This window comes from Ipomoea triloba, chromosome 4, assembly GCF_003576645.1.
Source record: "Ipomoea triloba cultivar NCNSP0323 chromosome 4, ASM357664v1".
NCBI lineage: Eukaryota > Viridiplantae > Streptophyta > Magnoliopsida > Solanales > Convolvulaceae > Ipomoea > Ipomoea triloba.
The window spans coordinates 30,464,054-30,484,621 of NC_044919.1; the positions used below are offsets into that span (position 1 = coordinate 30,464,054).

The window sequence follows — 20,568 nt, forward strand, 5'->3', positions numbered from 1 at the left end:
ATTGTGTAATAACAATACAAGTATGTTCTTAGAAACAAGATGTGTAGACCTCCTCCTCAGACACAATGGAGTGATTTTATACTCTAAATCAGCCCTAACTACCCTGGAGAAGATGGTGGGGAGTTACAACCGCCTTGGACCGCCACAAACACAAGACTCGGACCAACGCGAAGACCCTTCACTCGGCTAAGCACGGGGCTCGACCGAGTGCCGACCTCGGCCGAGGTGGGCGACCTTGGCTGAAGAGGCCAACCTTGGCCGAGACGGCGGACCTCGGTCAAAGTGGCCCACTACGTGGCCGACCTCATGGCAAAGATGGCCAACCTCGGCTGAGGAGGCCGACCTTGGCCGAGATGGCGAATCTCGGTCGAGGTGGTTGTAAATTAAACTTTTTGAGATGAATGAGAATGAAAATTAAACTTTTTAAAACACATGTATATGATTTTATTACCGTATAATTACAAAACTCATTAGTCATTACCTATTTTAAATTGGGTATCATTCCTTTAATTCAACCTTATCCTTCTGCATTTCATCATTTCCTGATTTTGTTGGCTCCTCACTTCATCGGCTTTCTCACATTGCCTACCCACTTAAGATCAATTGTTTTTGTTTTAAAAAAAAAAGATCAATTATTATTATTTTTTTTTGTATTTTTAAAACTTGTATTATGATAATATTGATAATCATTGCAATTCCACCCTACAACCAACACATACAAAATCCATTTACCAAAGCACATTCCAATTACCAAGTATTTGATTCTTATTCTCATTCATATTCCCATGTTAGAACCAAACACACCCTTAACTTAGTCTTCGATTATAGTAATTTTACCCAATTTAGTTCTCAGTTATAGTGATTTTTTTTTTACCAATTTAGTCATTGATTCTAATAGTCGATGACTCAATTTGGTAAAAACATCAAAGTCTATTACCTAATTGAGCGCGCACACAAAAAAAAAAAAAGATGTAAAATTAGATCGAAAAATATCATTATAGTCCAAGACTAAATTGAGTATTAACTCTTCTTTCAAAAAATTGAATCCGCAATCCTAATAGCCCCAACAAAATACGTGAAAGGATGTTAATCAAAATAACTCAGTAGTTGAGGAGATATGACCAAATTGATATTAACTCATTAAATAAAATATAATAGTGACCAGACTTCACCTTACTATTAGAATGAGCAGTCACATGGCCACTCCTTATTTAAACCCATCCTGCCTTCTCCATTTCCGTCAATCAAATTCATCAAACTTCTCCTCTTCTCTTTCTCTCCTCTTTCAAACATCAAAATTCCAAAATCCAAAAAACTTCTTCCGTCAATCCCAATCACAACTCCAAACAAACCGCCATTCTTTCGAGCTCGATAAACCCAGAGCCAAAAAAAAATAAAAATGTTTAACTTCACCTTATCATCCGACCAAGATTCCTTCGCCCACAGATGCGTGTGGGTAAACGGGCCGGTGATCGTCGGCGCCGGCCCGTCGGGGCTCGCCGTCGGCGCCTGCCTGAAAGAACAGGGCGTCCCCTTCGTAATCCTCGAAAGGGCAGACTGCATTGCTTCTCTATGGCAAAAACGCACCTACGACCGCCTAAAACTTCATCTCCCCAAGCAATTTTGCCAGCTCCCCAAATTCCCTTTCCCGGATCACTACCAAGAGTACCCGACAAGGCGGGAGTTCATTAAATACCTCGAATCGTACGCTGAACACTTCGACATCAAGCCGCGGTTCAACGAGTGCGTTTCGTCCGCTAAGTACGATGAGGCCTGCAAGGTGTGGCGGGTCAAGACGGCCGCCCCGGACGGGGGAGAAGTCGAGTATATTTGCCAGTGGCTCGTAGTCGCCACCGGCGAGAATGCCGAGTCCGTCGTGCCGGAGATTGAGGGGCTCAAGGAATTCGCCGGCGAAGTTATCCACGTCTGCGATTACAAGTCCGGCGAGAATTTCCGCGGCAAGAAAGTCCTGGTCGTCGGCTGTGGGAATTCCGGCATGGAAATCTCCCTTGATCTTTGCAACCACGACGCTAAACCTTCCATGGTTTGCCGCAACTCGGTAAGACTGTTAATTTAATAACCACAAAATTTCAAGTTCAACTCAAAATAAAAACGGTCTATTGAACTTTTTATTAGTACAGACCCTTAAATAGTGAGATCAGATAACTAATAATAATTAAAAGGCAAAATTATGGTTGAATTCTAATAATTGTTTCCTATTTTTATTGTTCTTCAGGTTCATGTACTGCCCAGAGAAATTTTGGGGAAATCGACGTTTGAACTCGCTGTGTTAATGATGAAATGGCTGCCGCTCTGGCTGGTGGACAAGATTCTGGTAGTCCTGACATGGTTTATCCTCGGAAACATCGAAAAATATGGACTGAAAAGGCCTTCAATTGGACCATTGGAACTCAAGAATACACGAGGAAAAACCCCTGTTCTTGACATTGGTGCCCTGGAAAAGATCAGATCAGGAAAACTTAACGTTGTGCCGGGAATCAAGAAATTTTCCGGTGGAATGGTTGAGCTCGTCGACGGCGAATGCCTCGAAATTGATGCCGTCGTCCTTGCTACCGGATACCGTAGCAATGTCCCATACTGGTTACAGGTGAGACGTCACATTTATTATTTATACATATTATGCCTAACATATCTTTTATTTTTTTATTTTTAATTTTTCTCGAACAATTTGAACTTATGTCGTGTTTTTTGTTATGATACAGGAAGCCGATTTTTTCTCCAAGAATGGATTCCCAAAAACACCATTCCCAAACAGTTGGAAAGGCAAGTCAGGGCTCTACGCAGTTGGATTCACGAGGAGAGGGCTATCTGGTACTTCGGCTGATGCTGTGAAAACAGCCCAAGATATCACTAAAGTCTACAAAGAGGATATTAAGCAAAAGAAGCAAAAAGTCCCGACACATCGACGATGCATTTCCACCTTCTAAACTCAACTCACTAAACCTAATCTCCTAATCTTGCATTAGTAGTAGTTGACACATGTGGACTATAATTATACACTTTATTTTTTTCTCTTTAATTATACATAAACTTCAATGACAAGTAGCTAGCTAGATAGCTTAGATATCAGTCAGATCAGCCCTCTCCAGAAAGCCCAGTTTTGTTAGTATTGGGCAGCCCCGTACGCTTAGGATGATGAGGCGTTTTGGTGCTCGTTTCCTCGGATGTGTATTATTTATTATTTTATTTAATTTAGTTACAATGACAAATTAATTCCTAACACTTCAATTCCCTCCCCTGTCATGGTTCCTCAAAGTTGTAAGGTTAGATGTATTGGTTAATTTAACTTTTTGTACACAAAAATGTACATTAAGATAACTAGACACATAAATTTATAAACAATTAAAGTTACCAGAATATTATATTGTATGTTGAACATATAAATGTATAGTACATAAAGCATGCAAAATGATGGTCTATAAAGTGAAAAACAACATAATCATAATTTTTCCAGCCACGGTAAGATTGAACAGATCATTCAATTAACTCCAACACATCAATTCCCTCCTATGTTATGGTTCCTCAAAATTTTAAGGCCCCTCTAATAGTTTCAATGGTTTAAGAATAACTTTCCCTGCCCATAGACAACTAAAAATGCAAGAATATTGTTTAATTGAATATCTAAAAACATAATAAGTTTTAATCAAAGTTATATATCTAATTTATGTCCACGTTTTTATTTCTAAGCATTTTGTACAATGTGTTTTTAGAGTTGTACTATACAACTTTTTGGATAAAAATACTCTTACTGTCATAACTTCCCTTAACTTTATCATGCTCATGCATCCACCATATATTTTCTTATATTTTTTGAATGATAATAATATTTGTAGACATGATATATTGGATTAATATAATAAATATTTTTTTTTCATTTAGATTTTAATTAGTAAGAATTTGTTAGTTTTTTTTTTTTAATATAAATATTGGATATATGTTTTTGCGCATAGCACGTAAAAAAGACTAATACTCCGTAATATAAATTATAAATGTATAGTCTCACTATCAATTTTGTAAATAAAATACACCGATCAATTTGGTCGTTGAGCTTGTGAAATGGTGGTCCATAAAGCAAGAAAAACCCTTAATTATCTTTAATTGATTTATTAGAAAGTTAATAGCTACTATCTAAATGGACGCTCTGGCTGATCGAAGTCCATCATGTAATCCAAGTCGGCAAAAAACTAAACTAGCCAAAATTGCAAATAGTTGACTGGCTCAACCAAGAGGGCCAATAGACAACTTCTATAGGAGTCAAACTTAGAATCTCGTAGTCATCAAGTAAACTACACAATCAACTTCGCCATGATTGCTTCCAAAACAAAGGCCTAACTTACCATCTATTTTTCTTCAACAGTGGTTAAGGACAGAAGACGTTGTTCAATTTGTACGACTTGATGACAATTTTGGCCAGATATAACCAAAAGAAAAAAAAAAAAAAAAAAAAGGGTTTTTCTCAGAGATTCCAGGACTGTTTGGGTGATTGGGTGTCACACAAAAATTTGAAAACTTAGATTTGGGAAAATGACTCATCAATCTTCTCCTCCTGTACACAAGGCCATTGACATGCATAATAACAAGTAGATGTAAGGAATGTCCTACTGTCAAGTCAGTTTTCTGCAGTCTTAATCACATCAATTAGCAAATTAGCAATGGCCATGGGTACCAAGTTCCTGATGGCAACAACCCATCTACTCATCACACTGCATTATTTGTGGTGTTCATATGTCACTCTCAGCTTCATCTGCCCAAAAATAATACAACTTCATTCTGGATGGTTTTTAGCTTTATGAGCTTCAGTCTTTTGCATTATCTATCTGCAGTTTGCTCCCACTTGGACATTATTATTTCTTGATTTCTTGTCCAGGTAGCACTTGACTGTATTACCAACTTGTCAATTATTTGAACCTCCATGTCTAGTACTAGAATGTATGGAACATTGAATCCATGTCAACTTTCATTCACTCCATTCAGATTAAAGAAAAAAAAAAAAAAAAAAAAAAAAANAAAAAAAAAAAAAAAAAAAAAAAAAAAGATGCATGCATCGTTTGTTTAGAATTTGGGTATGTAGAATTTTAAGCTTATTCCATCTAGAGGTTATTTGGTTGAAAGGAGTTTTTAAGGAAGGTAATATAATGTTTTCAGGAATGTCCTATAATCTAAGAATGTGGGGTCTAAATATAATGTGATTCTTATAAATAATGTATCAGGGAATGGATTAAAATGAAATTGAGAATCTCAAATTCCCTACCTGAAATCACATTCTCCTAAACCAAATAAGAAAATTGAATGTAATATTCACATTTCTGAAGTTATGTGAAATAACATGAACCAAACGTACTCTTATGATAATTTGCAGAACGCACATCGGTAGTAATTCAAAGTAAATTTTTTGGGAATTGAATGCTCTAGCTGTTGGTAGCGAAAACTAGATAAGAGGTAGAGATAGAGAGTAGAGATAGATGGAAAGTATGTTGTTATTATTGATTCAAATAGTACAACTAGAACACTATAAGGTCAAATACAATGAAATTGGGAAATAGTCGATCAAGTATGATTGGGCAGCTCTGGTTAAATTCAGTAATAAATTAATACAATTAGAGATATGAGATGATGGAGATGATCTAGTTCACAAGATTAGGAAATTATTTATACAAGATTCAAGTTAACTAAGTCATGATAACACATTGCAAGTATGTTGATGTGACTCTCTGGTTCGTTTTTAGATCAATTAGCTAAGCAACAACCGGGGACTCAAGTAGCTATGGTGGCCGGGGCATTCAGAGCTACAAGCATATATAGACCTAACATAATGTTCAAGTTATTAGACAGCTGGTTGAATTGCCCAATAACTATTAACCCATCATTTATGATATTAAGAAACTGATCTTGAATTAAACATTGTTTTTTAATCTAGTAATAAGTTTTTTTCAGAAAAATAAAAGTCTAGCAAGTCTTATGTTGCCACAAATAAAATACATACAACTATACTACTCTTAATATTCCTTTCTTGATTCTGGATGTGTTGGCTTCATTCACATCACACTCCATTCTTTTGTGATGATTAACTCATCATTAAAGTAGACTTTGACTCATCTCTAGTTCATGAATCCATCAATTAATGATATTCCCTTTGTTGTCTTGGCACATGTACATTTCAATTTTCACTTTAGAATCTCCCTATTAATAATGTTGGATTTCTGTCACGAATATTAAGAATTTATGTTATTTATTAGATTGGACTCTTTTTGAACAAAAATCTGTAATTAGATGTAAGTCTCAAAAATAAATTTACTTAATTTACCTTCTCACGAGTTTAGGATAAATCTATGAGATTCATGATATAATTTGACAAATCTAGAAATCTAAAAAAAAAATCTCCCTGAAAACCTACACACATTGATATATAACTACTTCTTGATTCATTCTCCAAGAGAGAGAAGGGAGAGGGGAAGCTTATAGCTATTCATTGTGTGTCTGCAATGACCCCTTTTGTGCTGAGGGGTTCCGGCCATTATATAGGTGTAGGCCCTGACCCTTCAGGAATAAAATATTTTTCAAAGCACACTCAATTTTAACACGATACCGAGTAGATGCAGAACGTATAGGGAGGTATATCCAGGGATAATCCCTATTGCATAATGCTTAACACCCATAATTATTTTTCTAAATACAACAACTTTAAAGAGTCTTATCATAACTCGATAAAATGTTTCTCTTGATTATTTTCTTGAATTCGATCTAAAGATCGAGGAGCTAAAACAAGCCATGTGGTAAGGTACATATTGCCATCATTTCAAATATAAGCAAACCAGTATGTATTCCATGGACAAATTCGATATAGTTGTGTTTGGATCAATAATATACTTTCAAGACCACATTATGCTTCCTCAGATCTGCCCGCAGGCTGCTTGCTAGCTAGCTTGAGTGCAATACATATTTACAGCTGCGAGAAGTGTCCTTATCCATTTGGACTGGTTTGTGTATATTATGATTCTCAAGACTGTGTTTGCTTGGGTAGTTCTTGTTGTTGTTCTTGGGACATCCCTACTTGCATTTGCAGATTGCAACATGTGCAATATGTCTCACTTCCTCCATCTTTTTATTAGGTCCTTTCTTGCTTTTAATCTTTTACTTGTTCCTGTTTTGCTAGCTAGCTTTTTGGTGCTGTTTAGTATACCACTTTCTTGAGACCATTGTTTTTTAGCATCCGACCTGCTATTGTGTAATAGCACGCAAACTATACAGGTGAGGTGAAATGTATAAGAAGACCTTGTGAGAGAGTTTCAACCTAGAAGGTGTTGATGATAAAAATTGAACTTGTGATCTTCTTGTACCAGAATCAATCATGTTCAATTCCATCTACTTGGCCAATCAATTTGAGGCCTCTTGAGGTACCCTTTTTTATGACGAGGGAAACTCAACCACTACCTAAGGGTGTGTACGGGATAAACTCCGCTCCGGTGTAATAGCTGGAACCAGTAAACCGTACTAGGAAGACTTTGTGCAATGAGTTCTTGAAAGACCATTTTGTTTGAGTGGATAGTTGATGACCAAATTATAAATTATGGCATAATCGAGAAACCATTTTAGATATTAACTTTTTAATTAAGAAGTAAATTATCTTTTAATATGAAACCGAGTCGGTCAATTCATGGTAACTAAGAAATATATATACAGTTTTATTACTATGGTTTGGGACAAACATTAGAAAACAAAATCAAGAGGAAAAAATAGCATTTTTCTTTGGATTATTAAGTAAGTTACGAGACCATTGTAAATACCATCAGGTAGTCTCAATTACACTATAAATAATACGGAGTACTAAACATCACTAGATAGAGCATGAATAAGATGACGTTAGTCCTTTTTTCTTTTTTCTTTTTTCAATTTAACTTGCAATCCCAGGTTTAAATTGCTTTAGCTGAGTGAGAAAATTTTCGATGGAACAACAAAAAACAACACATAACACCATTAAGTAGAATTACCCTTGTCCGCGGGGCTAGCTCAGTTGGTTCAACTCACCATTCTAAAGTCTTGCTTCTGCAGCTGTGCAGGTTTCAAATTTTACAAAAAAATCGAGGGGTTGTATTTAAATAATAATAATAATAATAATAATAAGAGTTTATTACCAAAATGGTCCCCCGACTATTGCGAAATTACCAATTTAGTCCTCGACAATTTTTCGTGCCCAATTAAGTCCCTCGACTTTGAAAAATTTAACCAATTTAGTCTTCTGTTTATTTTTCCGTTAAATCAGGACCAAATTAGTAATTTTGCTATAGTCAAGGGACCATTTCAGTGAAAAATTAAGAGATAAACTACAAATAAGCCATCGTACTATTTGGATGCAAGCAATTAGTCTATCCAACTCAAATATCCCCCAAATAGGGCATCGAACTCAGAAAAATAAAGCAATTGAGCTACTAAAACCTAAAAAAAAATAGCAATTAACCTATTTTAAAAATTTCCGGTGATAAATTCTGGCACGGGCGACCATTTCCAGCAACCGGCGGCGATGCCATTTCCGGCCGCTCTCGTTGGAAATGGCGACTGGCGTCGCTGCCGGTTGCCGGAAATGGTCGTTGATGCCGGAATTTGTCACCGAAAATTTTAAAATGGGTCAATTGCTCTTTTTTCGGTTTTAGTGGCTCAATTGCTTTATTTTTTTGAGTTCGATGATTTATTTGGGGTTATTTGAGTTGGATGGCCTAATTGCTTGTTTCCAAATAGTACGATGACTTATTTGTAGCTTATCCTAAAAATTAATTACCAATTTGGTCCCTTGACTATAGCAAAATTACCAATTTGGTCCTGATTTAACGGATGTTTAACGGAAAAATAAACGGAGGACCAAATTGGTTAAATTTTTCAAAGTCGAGGGACTTAATTGGTCACAAAAAATTGTCGAGGACCAAATTGGTAATTTCGTAATAGTCGAGGGACCATTTTGGTAATAAACTCTAATAATAATAATAATAATAATAATAATAATAATAATAATAACCTCCTCCCCCCCACCCCGGTTTTGTTTTGTCATGCTTTTAACAGTACAGTGCGAACTTGAGAGGATTGTATGCGTTATTTTTTCATATTTTGAATTATTAACCTAATTAGATATTCTCGTGAATAATGTTAAGTTGTAATTACTGAAACGTACGAATGTCTGTGGTTTTGTACTTTTGTTTTGTCATATTTAGCCAATGATTTCTGATCTCATGAAGATTGTCCATTTATAATTACACTAACAAATACGGAGTATAGTAAACACTGAAATGCACAAGTTGGCTCCTCTGTACGTTTTGACATGATTTTTATTAGTGTCCAAACAAATTTGCCTAACTTAAATTATGTGAAAATTTTGTACGTCTTTATTGGGTAGAACTTTACTATCGAATCTCCATCCCGAATCGTTAATTCAAAGCATTATCAATATCACTGTCTCATTTATGCCTCAATTAGTTTTTAAGAGATGTGGATATTTGGTAAAACTTTACTATCGAATCTTCATCCCGAATCGTTAATTCAAAGCATTATCAATATCATTGTCTCATTTATGCCTCAATCAGTTTTTAAAAGATCAGACATGGAAATCGACGAATATATATATATATATATATATATATATATATATATATATATATATATATATATGACAATAATTGATTGGGCAAATCTTGAAATTTGAGGTTTTATGAATATGTATCAGGTTCTTTTGGTTAGGTTCAACAAAACATCCAAAGTATCCTCTCTTTTTTTTTTGTCCTAATGCATATTTGTTTATATGTTCTCCTGCTGCTCTTAATGTTCATAAACATGCTAAGAAATTAAAGCAGATTTTGCAGTTTTGTTTCTTGATTTTTAGTACCTTTTATATATATATATATATATATATATATATATAGGTAAATTTCGGTGAGAATCATGATTCCTATAAGAACTGTGAATGTGTATCACTAATAATTATAAGTGCAATTGTTTATATGTAATTGTGCACTCAAAACTGGATTTTACAAATGTATCGTGTAACACTACAAGTGCAATTGTTAATACATACAGTGCACGGTTACATATCTGTTATTGCATTTTTAATTGTTATGCGATGCACTTTAAATTTAAAATGTTTTCCAAAATATATCTACACTTTTTTCTTATTTTACAACCCTTTGATCAACATGACAATTAGATTTAATCTACAACTTATACCTGAATATTAGTTCTCATTTGATCCTTTTCTTTTATACAAACACGCGATTCAAGAAGGAAAAATAAATATGTGTTCAAAAAATAAATATGTACTCCAAAAAATAAATAAATATGTGTTCAATGAGGTTCACAGTTAGCAATGAATGAAGTCTTTTTGAAAACTCATCAAAGATCTGTCACTATTCACTATTTATACTGTTTTATAAATGTGTTGAAAAGAGTAAACTCAATATTTACGAAACATGTGTTGAATTTTCATTTGACCTAAAATGACATATCACCTCATAAATTTTCAGATTTTCTTTTTAGGTTCAATTGTAGGGTAGGGTTAAGAGCCTCTGGACTGGATTTCTATTAATCTTGAAATTTCCTAGCTACCTAACTAATTACCTATTTGGCTAAAAACAAATACGAAGTATAAAATATGGCCGCAACTATTGGTTGATAAATTTTGGAAATTGAGTTTGATAACATATTTTATAGTGAATATTCGAAATCATGTTTATTATCAGGAAAAAAAAAATAGTGTGGTACATGGGTGTAGAAACGGGCTGATGGGCGGGCCTAGGTGAGCTGGCGGGGGCCAGCCCATGGGCCTAGGCGATGCAGGCTAACAAAGTCCAGCTCGGTCTTTGGCGGGTCTCTATTTTCGAAACTCATCCCTACCTAAGGATTGTGCGGGTTAGCCTAACTTGCAAAATCCGTTTTGATGGCACTACATGAGAGCTAGTGATGCCAAGATTCAAACTTAAATTACACTCCGAGCCCTATATGAAAAGAAGTATACTTCACTAGTAAAATATAACCCAAACTCCAAAATTAAATTAACTTTAGTTGAAATATAAAGTGAGCCATTAACATACAAATTCATTTTTACTATAGGTTCATTTTTAATTTACTCTGTGTTCATTTTATAAGGTTAATTTTTAATGTACTATAAATTTATTTTTTGGATGTTCATTTTTAGTGTACTGTAATTTCATATTTAGTATATTACCTAAAAATAAACGTTTAGTACATTACAAATGTACTTTTAGTATACTAAAAATAAATAGTTATTAGTGGTTTAAAATATAATAAGTTGTTATACAGTGGACTATAATCGTCAAATGAAACTGTAGTAAAATTAAAATGATATTGTAGTATTGTTATAATGAAACTAGTTTGTCTAGAAAATGAAATTAAAAAACAAAGCTCATTCAATAATGTATATTGTTGAATGAAACTATAATATAATTAAAATGTTACCTTAGTGTTATTATAATGAACTAGTGTATGAAAATTGAAACTAAAATCGAGAACTATACAATAACATATATTGTCAAACAAGCTTGAAGTATAATTAAAATAATACTTCAACATTACTATAATTAAACTAGTGTGTATAGAAAATGATACTAAAAAATAAAATTCATGCAATAATGTATATTGTCAAATAAAATCGTAGTATAATTAAAATGATACTTTAATATTATTATAAAACTAGTGTATGTATAAAATGGAACTAAAAACTAAAACAATATTATCAAATGCAACTGAAGTGCAATTAGAATGATACTTCATTCTTTCATAATTTGCTTGGTTGAAAAATGTGGGCCAGTTCAAATTCTGCTAAATCTAGGACAAATTATTGTGTGGACCATAATAAAATGTACATTTTTAATGTACTAAATGTACATTATTTTTATACTGAATGTACATTATTTTTATACTATAAAAATAGTGTACATTTAGTACACAAATAATGTATATTCCCTGAATACAATGTACATTATTTTTATATTGAATGTATATTATTTGATAGTATGGTCCACACAACTGCGTGGACCATGGTCCACACAATAACGATTGTAAATCTAGATAGTGGGCAAAAGGCTTGAAGATTAAGCCCAATAATCTAATAGAAAGAGAGCAAGTTAGTTACTTGCAATTTATATCATGGACCAGGTCCACATTGTATTATAGACTCTTAATCAAAATAACGAAGTACTGAATTCATAATCGTAAGGTACAAAATTTCATAACACAAAATATAAAAAATCACAGCATAAAACACATGCACATGTTATATATTTACTTATTTTTTAAATTTGATTTAGGTACATAATTTGTGTTCATTGGCACATAATTTCACAACACAAGACACAAAAATTCATAACATACGACACAATTATTAATTAATTTTAGATACACAATTTATACTTTTAAAATACAGAATTCATAACACAAGACACAAACATTCATAATACAAGCTATATACACATGCACCAGGGTCCATAGTACCGAGTTGTTATGTCGTGGACCCAGGTCCACCTTGCAAGATGGACTTGGGTCTACATTCACATACACTATACTCTACATTCACACTTTGTAAACTCCACATTCACACATTACAGGATTATATGTTTAGTAACTATATTACCAATGTTATGCATTTACACATTCAAAACTCTATATTCACAGGTCATATACTCCATATTCACAACTTGAGAACTCCACATTCACACATTACAGGGCTACAAGTTGCTAGAACTTCTTAACTCTATTACAGATTCACACATGCATAACTCTACATTTACGATTTCTATACTCCATATTCACAATTTGAAACCCCCACATTCACACATTTCTGGGCAACTCTACATTCACACAATCATAAATCTACATTCACGATTTCTATACTTTACATTCACACTTTGAAACCTCTACATTCACACATTTTTGGACAACTCTATATTCAGCAATATGTTTACTAATTAAAAAAAAAACAAAAAAAAAAGACAAAAAAAAAAAGAGACAAAAGCGACGTAATTTTGGACCCATGTGAGACCTGGGTCCACAGCATAATTTACCCATAGTACCCTATGAACCCTGGTCCATGGTATAAGGATTGGTTTGCTACTGGAATTGGCCCAATGGTCCCGACTGATCGGCCCAATGGTCCCAACTGATCGGCCCAATGAAAAGATTTCAAATGGACCCAAAAGAAAACCAGATTTCAGGCCGAGAAAGGAAAACCAACCAGAACGACTCAGGAATCTCAGTTAGGTAACAATGGCGGGCACGCCTGCAACTACAACTATGGCTATGACTAGAGGCATGGCTTCCTTATCACTAACGTCTTCCCTTCGCCCTCTATTGCCTCCCCGCAACACATCTACGCTTTGCAATCGCGACAATCGAAACATCAGATTATGCAGAAGCTTAACGAGTCTTGCGAAATGTGTCCACCGAAAACGGGCGCCTACCCTGATTCGCGCCATGTCGGATTCCTCCAGCTCCGGCTTGGAGGACAGCGTGAAGAAGACCGTCGGCGAGAACCCAGTCGTTGTCTACTCCAAAACTTGGTGCTCGTAAGTCGTAAAGTTCGTTCCCTTGTGAGATATCAATATATCATTGCTGTTTTTGGTATTATTAATGTTTTATAAAGTTCGTTTCTATGTGAAATTGTGTTGCTGTTTTTGGTATAATTAATGTTTTATAAAGTTGGTTTCTTTGTGGAATATTATTGCTGTTTTTGGTATTATTAATGTTTTTATGAAGTTAGTTTCTTCGTGAAATATTGTTGCTGTTTTTGGTATTATTCATGTTTTGCAGAGATTTGAAGTGAGAATTGTTGATTTTGTGGTGAAGGTACTCCGGTCAGGTGAAATCTTTGTTCAGAAGGCTTGGCTTGGATCCACTTGTTGTTGAATTGGACCAAATGGGTATGTTTTTATCCATTTTGTTTGTCTTTTGCATACAAATTTCTGTACATTCTGTGAAGTAGTATCGAAGAAATTCATGAACACTGCTTCATTAATGTTGAATTGGAGCCGGTCAGCAATGGACAACCTAGGCTGGTTTAGCTCCTTGTGTTCCTTTACCTGCTAGGGTCATAAGGTAGGGTTTACCATGGGTAGTGGTTATAGGTTTCCATGGTGACTCGAAAAGAATTGGAGCATTGATGTCTTAAGGAATTCTTAGAGTCTTGATTGTTTATTAATGAGGTATGGCTATTCAATAAGGTTTAGGTTTTCTGGTTTGCGAATTGGGATATACAGATACCAAAAGTGTACTCAGAACTTAGATTGATAGCTAGTGTTTTTGCAGAATTTTGTCTGTCTTGGAAGTTCTTTATGGTAGATGTATTGTAAGAGATATTCCATTGGTGATGCTCTGCTTTTACCTGAAACTAAAATGTTTCAGGTCAGCAAGGATCACAAATTCAGAAGGTGCTGGAAGGCCTCACTGGACAGCGTACTGTTCCTAATGTGTTCATTGGTAAGAATGTTATAATGCAATTACAAGCTATTTAGGAGCACAGAGACATATTCTAAGAGGCTAAGAGCTTATTTGGTTTTATTATTAAGAGTCATATACTATTTGCTAGTTTATGGTGTAGCATGTAACGATTGGCACTGTGAACATATGAAAATGAGAACTGAGATCCATATGTAGTACACTTGGAAGTTTGATTGGTGACTCTCATTTTATAATAAGGCACAACCATAATGCTGATGTTTAATGTTTTCGTTTTGAAATTTAATGGCTCTTTGAGGTTATTTTAGTATGGAGTATTAGATAAAATAGCTAATGAGTTCCATTTCTTCTTCTTGACCAGGGGGCAAACATATCGGTGGTTGTTCAGGTACCTCTTTTTGCTAGTCTTTTGCTCTCTGAAAAAAGAAAAAAACGCATTGCATCATTCTTGTATTCTGCATCATTGCCCTCTCAAGTAGCGTTTGTAATCCACACACCTTTCGCTCTTAAGGTGATTGAATCTCATATTGAGTAGCTTAGTGTGAGATGAATGACCAGAATTGTGATTAATACTTAATCTGTGTTTTAGTTTCTAAAACTTCTAGGGGTTTCCTTTAAATCATGCTTTGAATTCTGCATTTTGACCTCCCTTATTGACAACCTATCTGGCAGCAAATTAAATCATTGAATCTTAAATTTCAGCACCAATGAAAATTTTGATCTTCTCCTTGTTCCACATTTCAGATACCATCGAGCTGTATCAGAAAGGAGAACTCGAGAATTTGCTATCAGAAGCTAATGCCAGAAAAGCATAAAGCTTTCTTAGATGCAGAAGCTATCGCAGACTTGCAAGAAAGTCGATTGTTTAATGGTTGCATTTTTACCCCAATTCCAGTGTATAAACTACAGTATTCTGTGAAATCCAATCAAAAAAACCAAAGAGTTTCAGTGTATTCAGAACTAGTTTCCCACCAATAACTTTATTCTTGATGGAATGATTCAATTCAAGTTACTGCAAGAAGAGTATATTATCATACACCATTGTCATTTCTGTTTAAGATCTGGCAGGTACAACAACAGAAAGAAGATGGTCTAATTTTAATCCTCATTTCACCTCTTCAACCTCATCCAATGCATAGTTGTTGGTTGATACATTTGCATAGTTCACCTTGTTGAACCTCACCACTACTGGATACCTAGTCTTGGGATCCTGCACATCGCCACGGTGGTTATCTAGTGTCAGTTTTAACCGAACATCATATCTAGCGCCAGTTAGTTTTAACCGAACATTATATCTAGCGCCAATCAGTTTTAACCGAGCATCATATCTAGTGTCAGTTTAAACTGAGGAAATGATCTGAAACTATTTTTATTGAAAAAGGTGAGGAAAAAAAAAACACCTGATCAACTGCCACAACTGATCCAACTCCCTTGAACCAGTATGACTCCTTCCTTAGAATCCTCACCTATCAATAAGAGGTTCATCAATCCTTGCACATCAACATATTCCGATCCATTAAGAACTAAAATTGGAGAATTGATATAAACCGAAGTATTAAGAACGAAAATTGGAAAATTGACGTAAACACAGTCTTAACTTAAGTAAATCGATTCAATTAAGAACTAAAATTGGAGAATTGATATAAGCATAATTTAAACTGAAGTATTAAGAACGAAACGCAATCTTAACTTAAGTAAAGCGACTAGAGAATTGAAGTAAATGCAGTCTAAACGTCTTATAAGGTGATCAGAGTTGGAGTAAAAGTTAATTGCATGGTGCCCCAGAAAGAAATGGACAGGGGAGTATTTAGGGCGTGTTTGATTCACATATGGGAATCAGAATTTGAAAGGGAAATGGGTATCAAATACTTGATAACGGTGAAATGAGAATGATTATTAATAGTTAAGGAAGTAGAGGACTAAGGGGTGAAATCATTATTTTATTATGGAACGAGTTTTGCAATTAAGATGTAATCAAAACCATAGTAGTGTCTTTAAAATCTGTCGACCAAACAAAAACAATGACTTTGATAAACCAAACACACCCTTAATTACCTTGGCTCCTCTCTTGGGTCCAATGGGAGGTGGCTTGGCAGCTTTAGCGGGAGGAGCTTCACCATCTGCGGCTGCCGGTGGTGGCGCAGCCGAGGCCTCGTCGGCTGCCCTTACGACAAGCCTGCGGGCGGGGGTGGTGGTATTCTTGGAAGGGAACATTGCCATGTTGATCGCCCGAGGTGTGGTGGTGTTTGAGGCGACCACTTTAGCAGTGAGCAGAAACTCAGACGCGGCTGATGCCATGCCGCAGCTTGCCATGGTTTGTCTCTGATCTGTGTCTCAACTGCTCCGCCGGCGGCTGCAAAGATGTGAATCCGATCGAGTGCGAAAATTACAGGGAAGGATTTTTCAAAGGCTTTGAATTAATGGGATTATCATTTCTTGGATGGGAATCACTCCGAAAGGAAGGTGGCATTCTCTTGTCCACTGGCATGCTGCCACATGGTTACCATCTGCCATTCTTTGTGGATAATGTCGTGCATATATTTTCTTTGGGGAAAATGCAACTTTGGTTCCTTTATTAATAGGTTTTAGTCTATAATTTTCTATCGTTGCAATATACATTCTAACTCTTTAAAAAATTTATTTAATCTTTATAATAACAAAACTATTAAATTTTATCGAAATTTTATTTATTACTTTGGTATTTTTGTACCTTTTAATGCCTATTCTTCAATAATAATCTTATTTAGTTTTGACATTTTATTGTAAAATTAAAAAAAAATGATTTTAACAAAGTCATGTAGGAAAAATAGAGAAGATGTGCTACAATTAAAAAAACAATAGAGAAGAACGTTGTCAAATTTCTATTTTGCATATGAAATAAAGAAAAAATATAATAAAATTTTAAAATATCATATACTAAGAGCCCCAATAGTTTAAATTTTAGCATTAGTTTTGCATGTCGTGTAGGAAAGGAAAGGGAAAGAGAAGAAGAAAAAAGAGGGGGCGGGGAAATTAAATTTGATGCAAAAAGGGAAAAAAAACAAAAAAAAAACAACAACAAATCAGTTAACGCGCTACCCCGCGTGTGCAGTGCACATGCCCCGCTGGACGATGTATGTGCACTAAACGTGCAGCACTTCGCCTGATAAAACAAATTCGTTCCCCGTATTTCTAGTGCATAGTAATGTTTATACATATTGTATGAGAGAAATTAGCTAATAAGAAACTTTTTTTATTCATCCTTCTCGAGAGAGCAGAGAGAAAATAGTGTAACACTATTCATTCACACCATTTAGTGTGGGACTTTTTAAATTCTTTTTGCTAATTGTTTCCTTTTAAAATTTTATATTTTTAGAAATGAATTATAAAGATTTAAAGATCTCATTGAGACGTGTAAAGCAAGATCAATATCTACTATAAAATACAAGTAATTAAAAATTAAAATACAAACATAAAAACATAAAATTCATTTTAAAATATTTTATTTATATCAAAATTATATTTTATATTAAGGCCCAATGTATTTTGCGCGGTCAATGTATCATTGTAGCCCATAAGGCCATAACTCGTCGGCCCAAATTGGCCCTTAATTCCGCATGATAACACTCCGGTTTGATTTTCAATTATAAATTAGGCCTTAATTTAGATTTTGATTTTTTAGGCCTGAATACACTCTTTGATCCAGTCATTCAAAAGAGGCAAATTATTGCATGGACCTGTGTGGACCATAAATAAAAAGTACATTATTTTTATATTGAAAGTACATTATTTTTGTACTGTAGATATATTATTTGATAGTATATATCAAATAATGTACTTTTTATTTTTTGTCATGGTACATACAATAGATTGTTCAAAAGCAGAACTCGTCGGCCTTCATAATCCGCGGGCTTCAGATTTTCAAAACTTCGATCTCCATTCTACAAGCTCCAGAGTTCTAGATATCGAGTTCAGATGAATCGAAGGAAGACGATGACGCGAAGGTCCATAACCGACGACGCACAACCGTCTAACGTCCAATGCTCTTCAGGCAGCGGCTTCGCTCGAGGCCGCGACTCCGACTTCCGATATGGTATTCCGTTCACTTTGGATCCTAATTTCAACCGGAGTGTTATTTTGCGCGGCTTTATTAATAGTTTTCCTGCAGCTCGAAAAATCTAAATCAATGGTTAATTAATTCTTCATCACGATAAAATGCAATTCTCATATGCTTTCGCATTTGATCTGGTGTTCACACTTCACATTATGAGCATAGTCTGTACTGCATATACGAAGGAATTAATACGTGCTTGACTGTTTGATAATACACAGAAGATAAGATAGCTCAAATGGTTAGGGTTCGTGCTTATACCCGTAAGTAGTCTGAAACTTCTTACCAGGCTCCCAGGACCATGCTTGTCATTTTCTAGAATCTAGATTTACAAGCTAACCTGCAATGCAGTTTTTTCCAATGAGGGGAGTTCGCTAGATGGATTACATATGTGCACTGAAATTCTAACTAGCAATTATCATGGATTACATGGTATTTCGCTGTATGTGTAAATTGATAAAATGAATGGAACTGGAATACAGCTGAATTATACATTGGTGGCTTCTGGAACTGGAATGCTATGAAATAATGGTAGTCCTAGTATAAATTATATTGGCAGTGTCGGGCCAATCATCCAAAATGCTATGAACAGAATTAATGATTTCTAGGGAATTTACTCTATACATTAAACATGTATTCCTTTTCTTTTACTTCTTCGTTTTCCCTTAGTGTGAATGCGTTGTTTCTAGTGCTTCACTTATTTTATCATTTTTATGGGTAGCTAGCTCCTTGCACAGCTATTGGATTGGTGCTGCTCTTGATTAGATATAAATTATTGCTTTTCTAATCATATGTTGCAATGTTATAGTAACTACATTTTCTGTTTTTCTGTTAGTCAAAAGCAAGGCAAAAAGAGTAAGATTTGCAGATGTTAACAGAGCTCCTATATCAAATAACATATCAGATGATTTTTCTACGGGATTTGAAGCGACCAGGGATCCCAGATGTATGTTCTTTCTTTATAATTGTTGTCTCTTTCTATTGTGTAGAAGTTCTTAAATTGTTGCTTTCTCAATCTTGTAAATATTACTGCTTTGTTCTATATGATCCATTGCAGTCCTCAATTCTCTTATGGCACCAGTTGATTCTAGTTATATTGGTCTTAATCGATGAATGGTAATACTGGTGCAGCTGGTATCCCCAAAACTTCAGAGTATGCTTTCTTTAAGAAAGTGATGGAGGGTGCCATTCAGCGTAATCAACATTCTCTGAATAAAGAAAGTGAACGTAAATTGAAGGATGCCGGGCATTGTTATCCAAATATTCTACGTAAAGAGAATGAAAAGCTGAAGAAGTCTAAAACTAATGATTACACTAGCAGTATGTTCTCCTTTCTATTTGTAACTAATTCTGTTTGCTTTTCACTTCATCCACAATGCATAAACAATAAGCGTAATATATACCCCAAAAAATAAGGTGCCATTGAAGGGTTTTTTTTTTTAATGAACAATTGAACTGCTCAAGGTTTTAAAATCTGACTTTCTTGATTCTTTATTTATAATTTGAAAGAGGCTTTGAGCAAATCCAACATGCTTAATTGCCGTATTGGAGACATAAACTTGTCAGTTCAATCAGAAAAAGTAAGCCCTAATTACCCGTGTCCATTTGTCTCGCCTATAAATGGAAGATGCAAGAGCCCAGGTGAGGTGGGAATAATAATCAATGCTCTTATCAGTAATTTACATTCCTTCACCTCTTCCAAAGTTTTTAATTTTATTATTATTTACTAATAATGTGTAATAAATAATAATGCAGGCATGTCCAGTAGGCCCAGAATTTCACATCCTAAGAATGTCACAACACTAGATCAAAATTTGCAGTTATCACCACAAGCTGCTCTAAAATGTTCAGGTTCAAACTTCAAAGTGTGATTATGCATTTGATGCTCTTCTTAGGTCTTCTGTATGCTTTGCAAGGATTACTGACTTCAAATTGAGCATTAGATAGCCAATGCTTGGAGAGTGAAGTTTTTTCTGAAAAGAGACGGAAATTACGTCAGTGGGCAGAAA

The 20,568-nt window shown here is 34.8% G+C and overlaps 4 protein-coding genes across 4 annotated transcripts; 3 read left to right on the forward strand and 1 right to left on the reverse strand.

Annotated features, from left to right (window-relative positions):
* Positions 1-1,262: 1,262 nt before the first annotated feature.
* Positions 1,263-3,229, forward strand: LOC116017298 (probable indole-3-pyruvate monooxygenase YUCCA5). The gene is made up of 3 exons (XM_031257852.1): positions 1,263-2,059; positions 2,237-2,608; positions 2,724-3,229. The coding sequence occupies exons 1-3, from the start codon at positions 1,400-1,402 to the stop codon at positions 2,946-2,948; spliced, it is 1,257 nt and encodes a 418-aa protein (XP_031113712.1). The 5' UTR covers positions 1,263-1,399; the 3' UTR covers positions 2,949-3,229.
* A 9,992-nt stretch (positions 3,230-13,221) lies between these two features.
* LOC116016776 (monothiol glutaredoxin-S12, chloroplastic-like) lies at positions 13,222-15,426 on the forward strand. The gene is made up of 5 exons (XM_031257174.1): positions 13,222-13,580; positions 13,861-13,934; positions 14,416-14,490; positions 14,831-14,857; positions 15,214-15,426. The coding sequence occupies exons 1-5, from the start codon at positions 13,282-13,284 to the stop codon at positions 15,282-15,284; spliced, it is 546 nt and encodes a 181-aa protein (XP_031113034.1). The 5' UTR covers positions 13,222-13,281; the 3' UTR covers positions 15,285-15,426.
* LOC116016777 (photosystem I reaction center subunit IV B, chloroplastic-like) lies at positions 15,421-16,933 on the reverse strand. The gene is made up of 3 exons (XM_031257175.1): positions 16,525-16,933; positions 15,870-15,935; positions 15,421-15,679 (listed from the first exon to the last, which is right to left on the reverse strand). The coding sequence occupies exons 1-3, from the start codon at positions 16,780-16,782 to the stop codon at positions 15,575-15,577; spliced, it is 429 nt and encodes a 142-aa protein (XP_031113035.1). The 5' UTR covers positions 16,783-16,933; the 3' UTR covers positions 15,421-15,574.
* Positions 16,934-18,379: 1,446 nt separating this feature from the next.
* On the forward strand, positions 18,380-20,483 carry LOC116015242. The gene is made up of 4 exons (XM_031255270.1): positions 18,380-18,541; positions 19,395-19,505; positions 19,691-19,879; positions 20,315-20,483. Exons 1-4 carry the CDS (start codon positions 18,424-18,426, stop codon positions 20,428-20,430), a joined length of 534 nt encoding a protein of 177 aa, XP_031111130.1. The 5' UTR covers positions 18,380-18,423; the 3' UTR covers positions 20,431-20,483.
* The last annotated feature ends 85 nt before the right edge of the window (positions 20,484-20,568 follow it).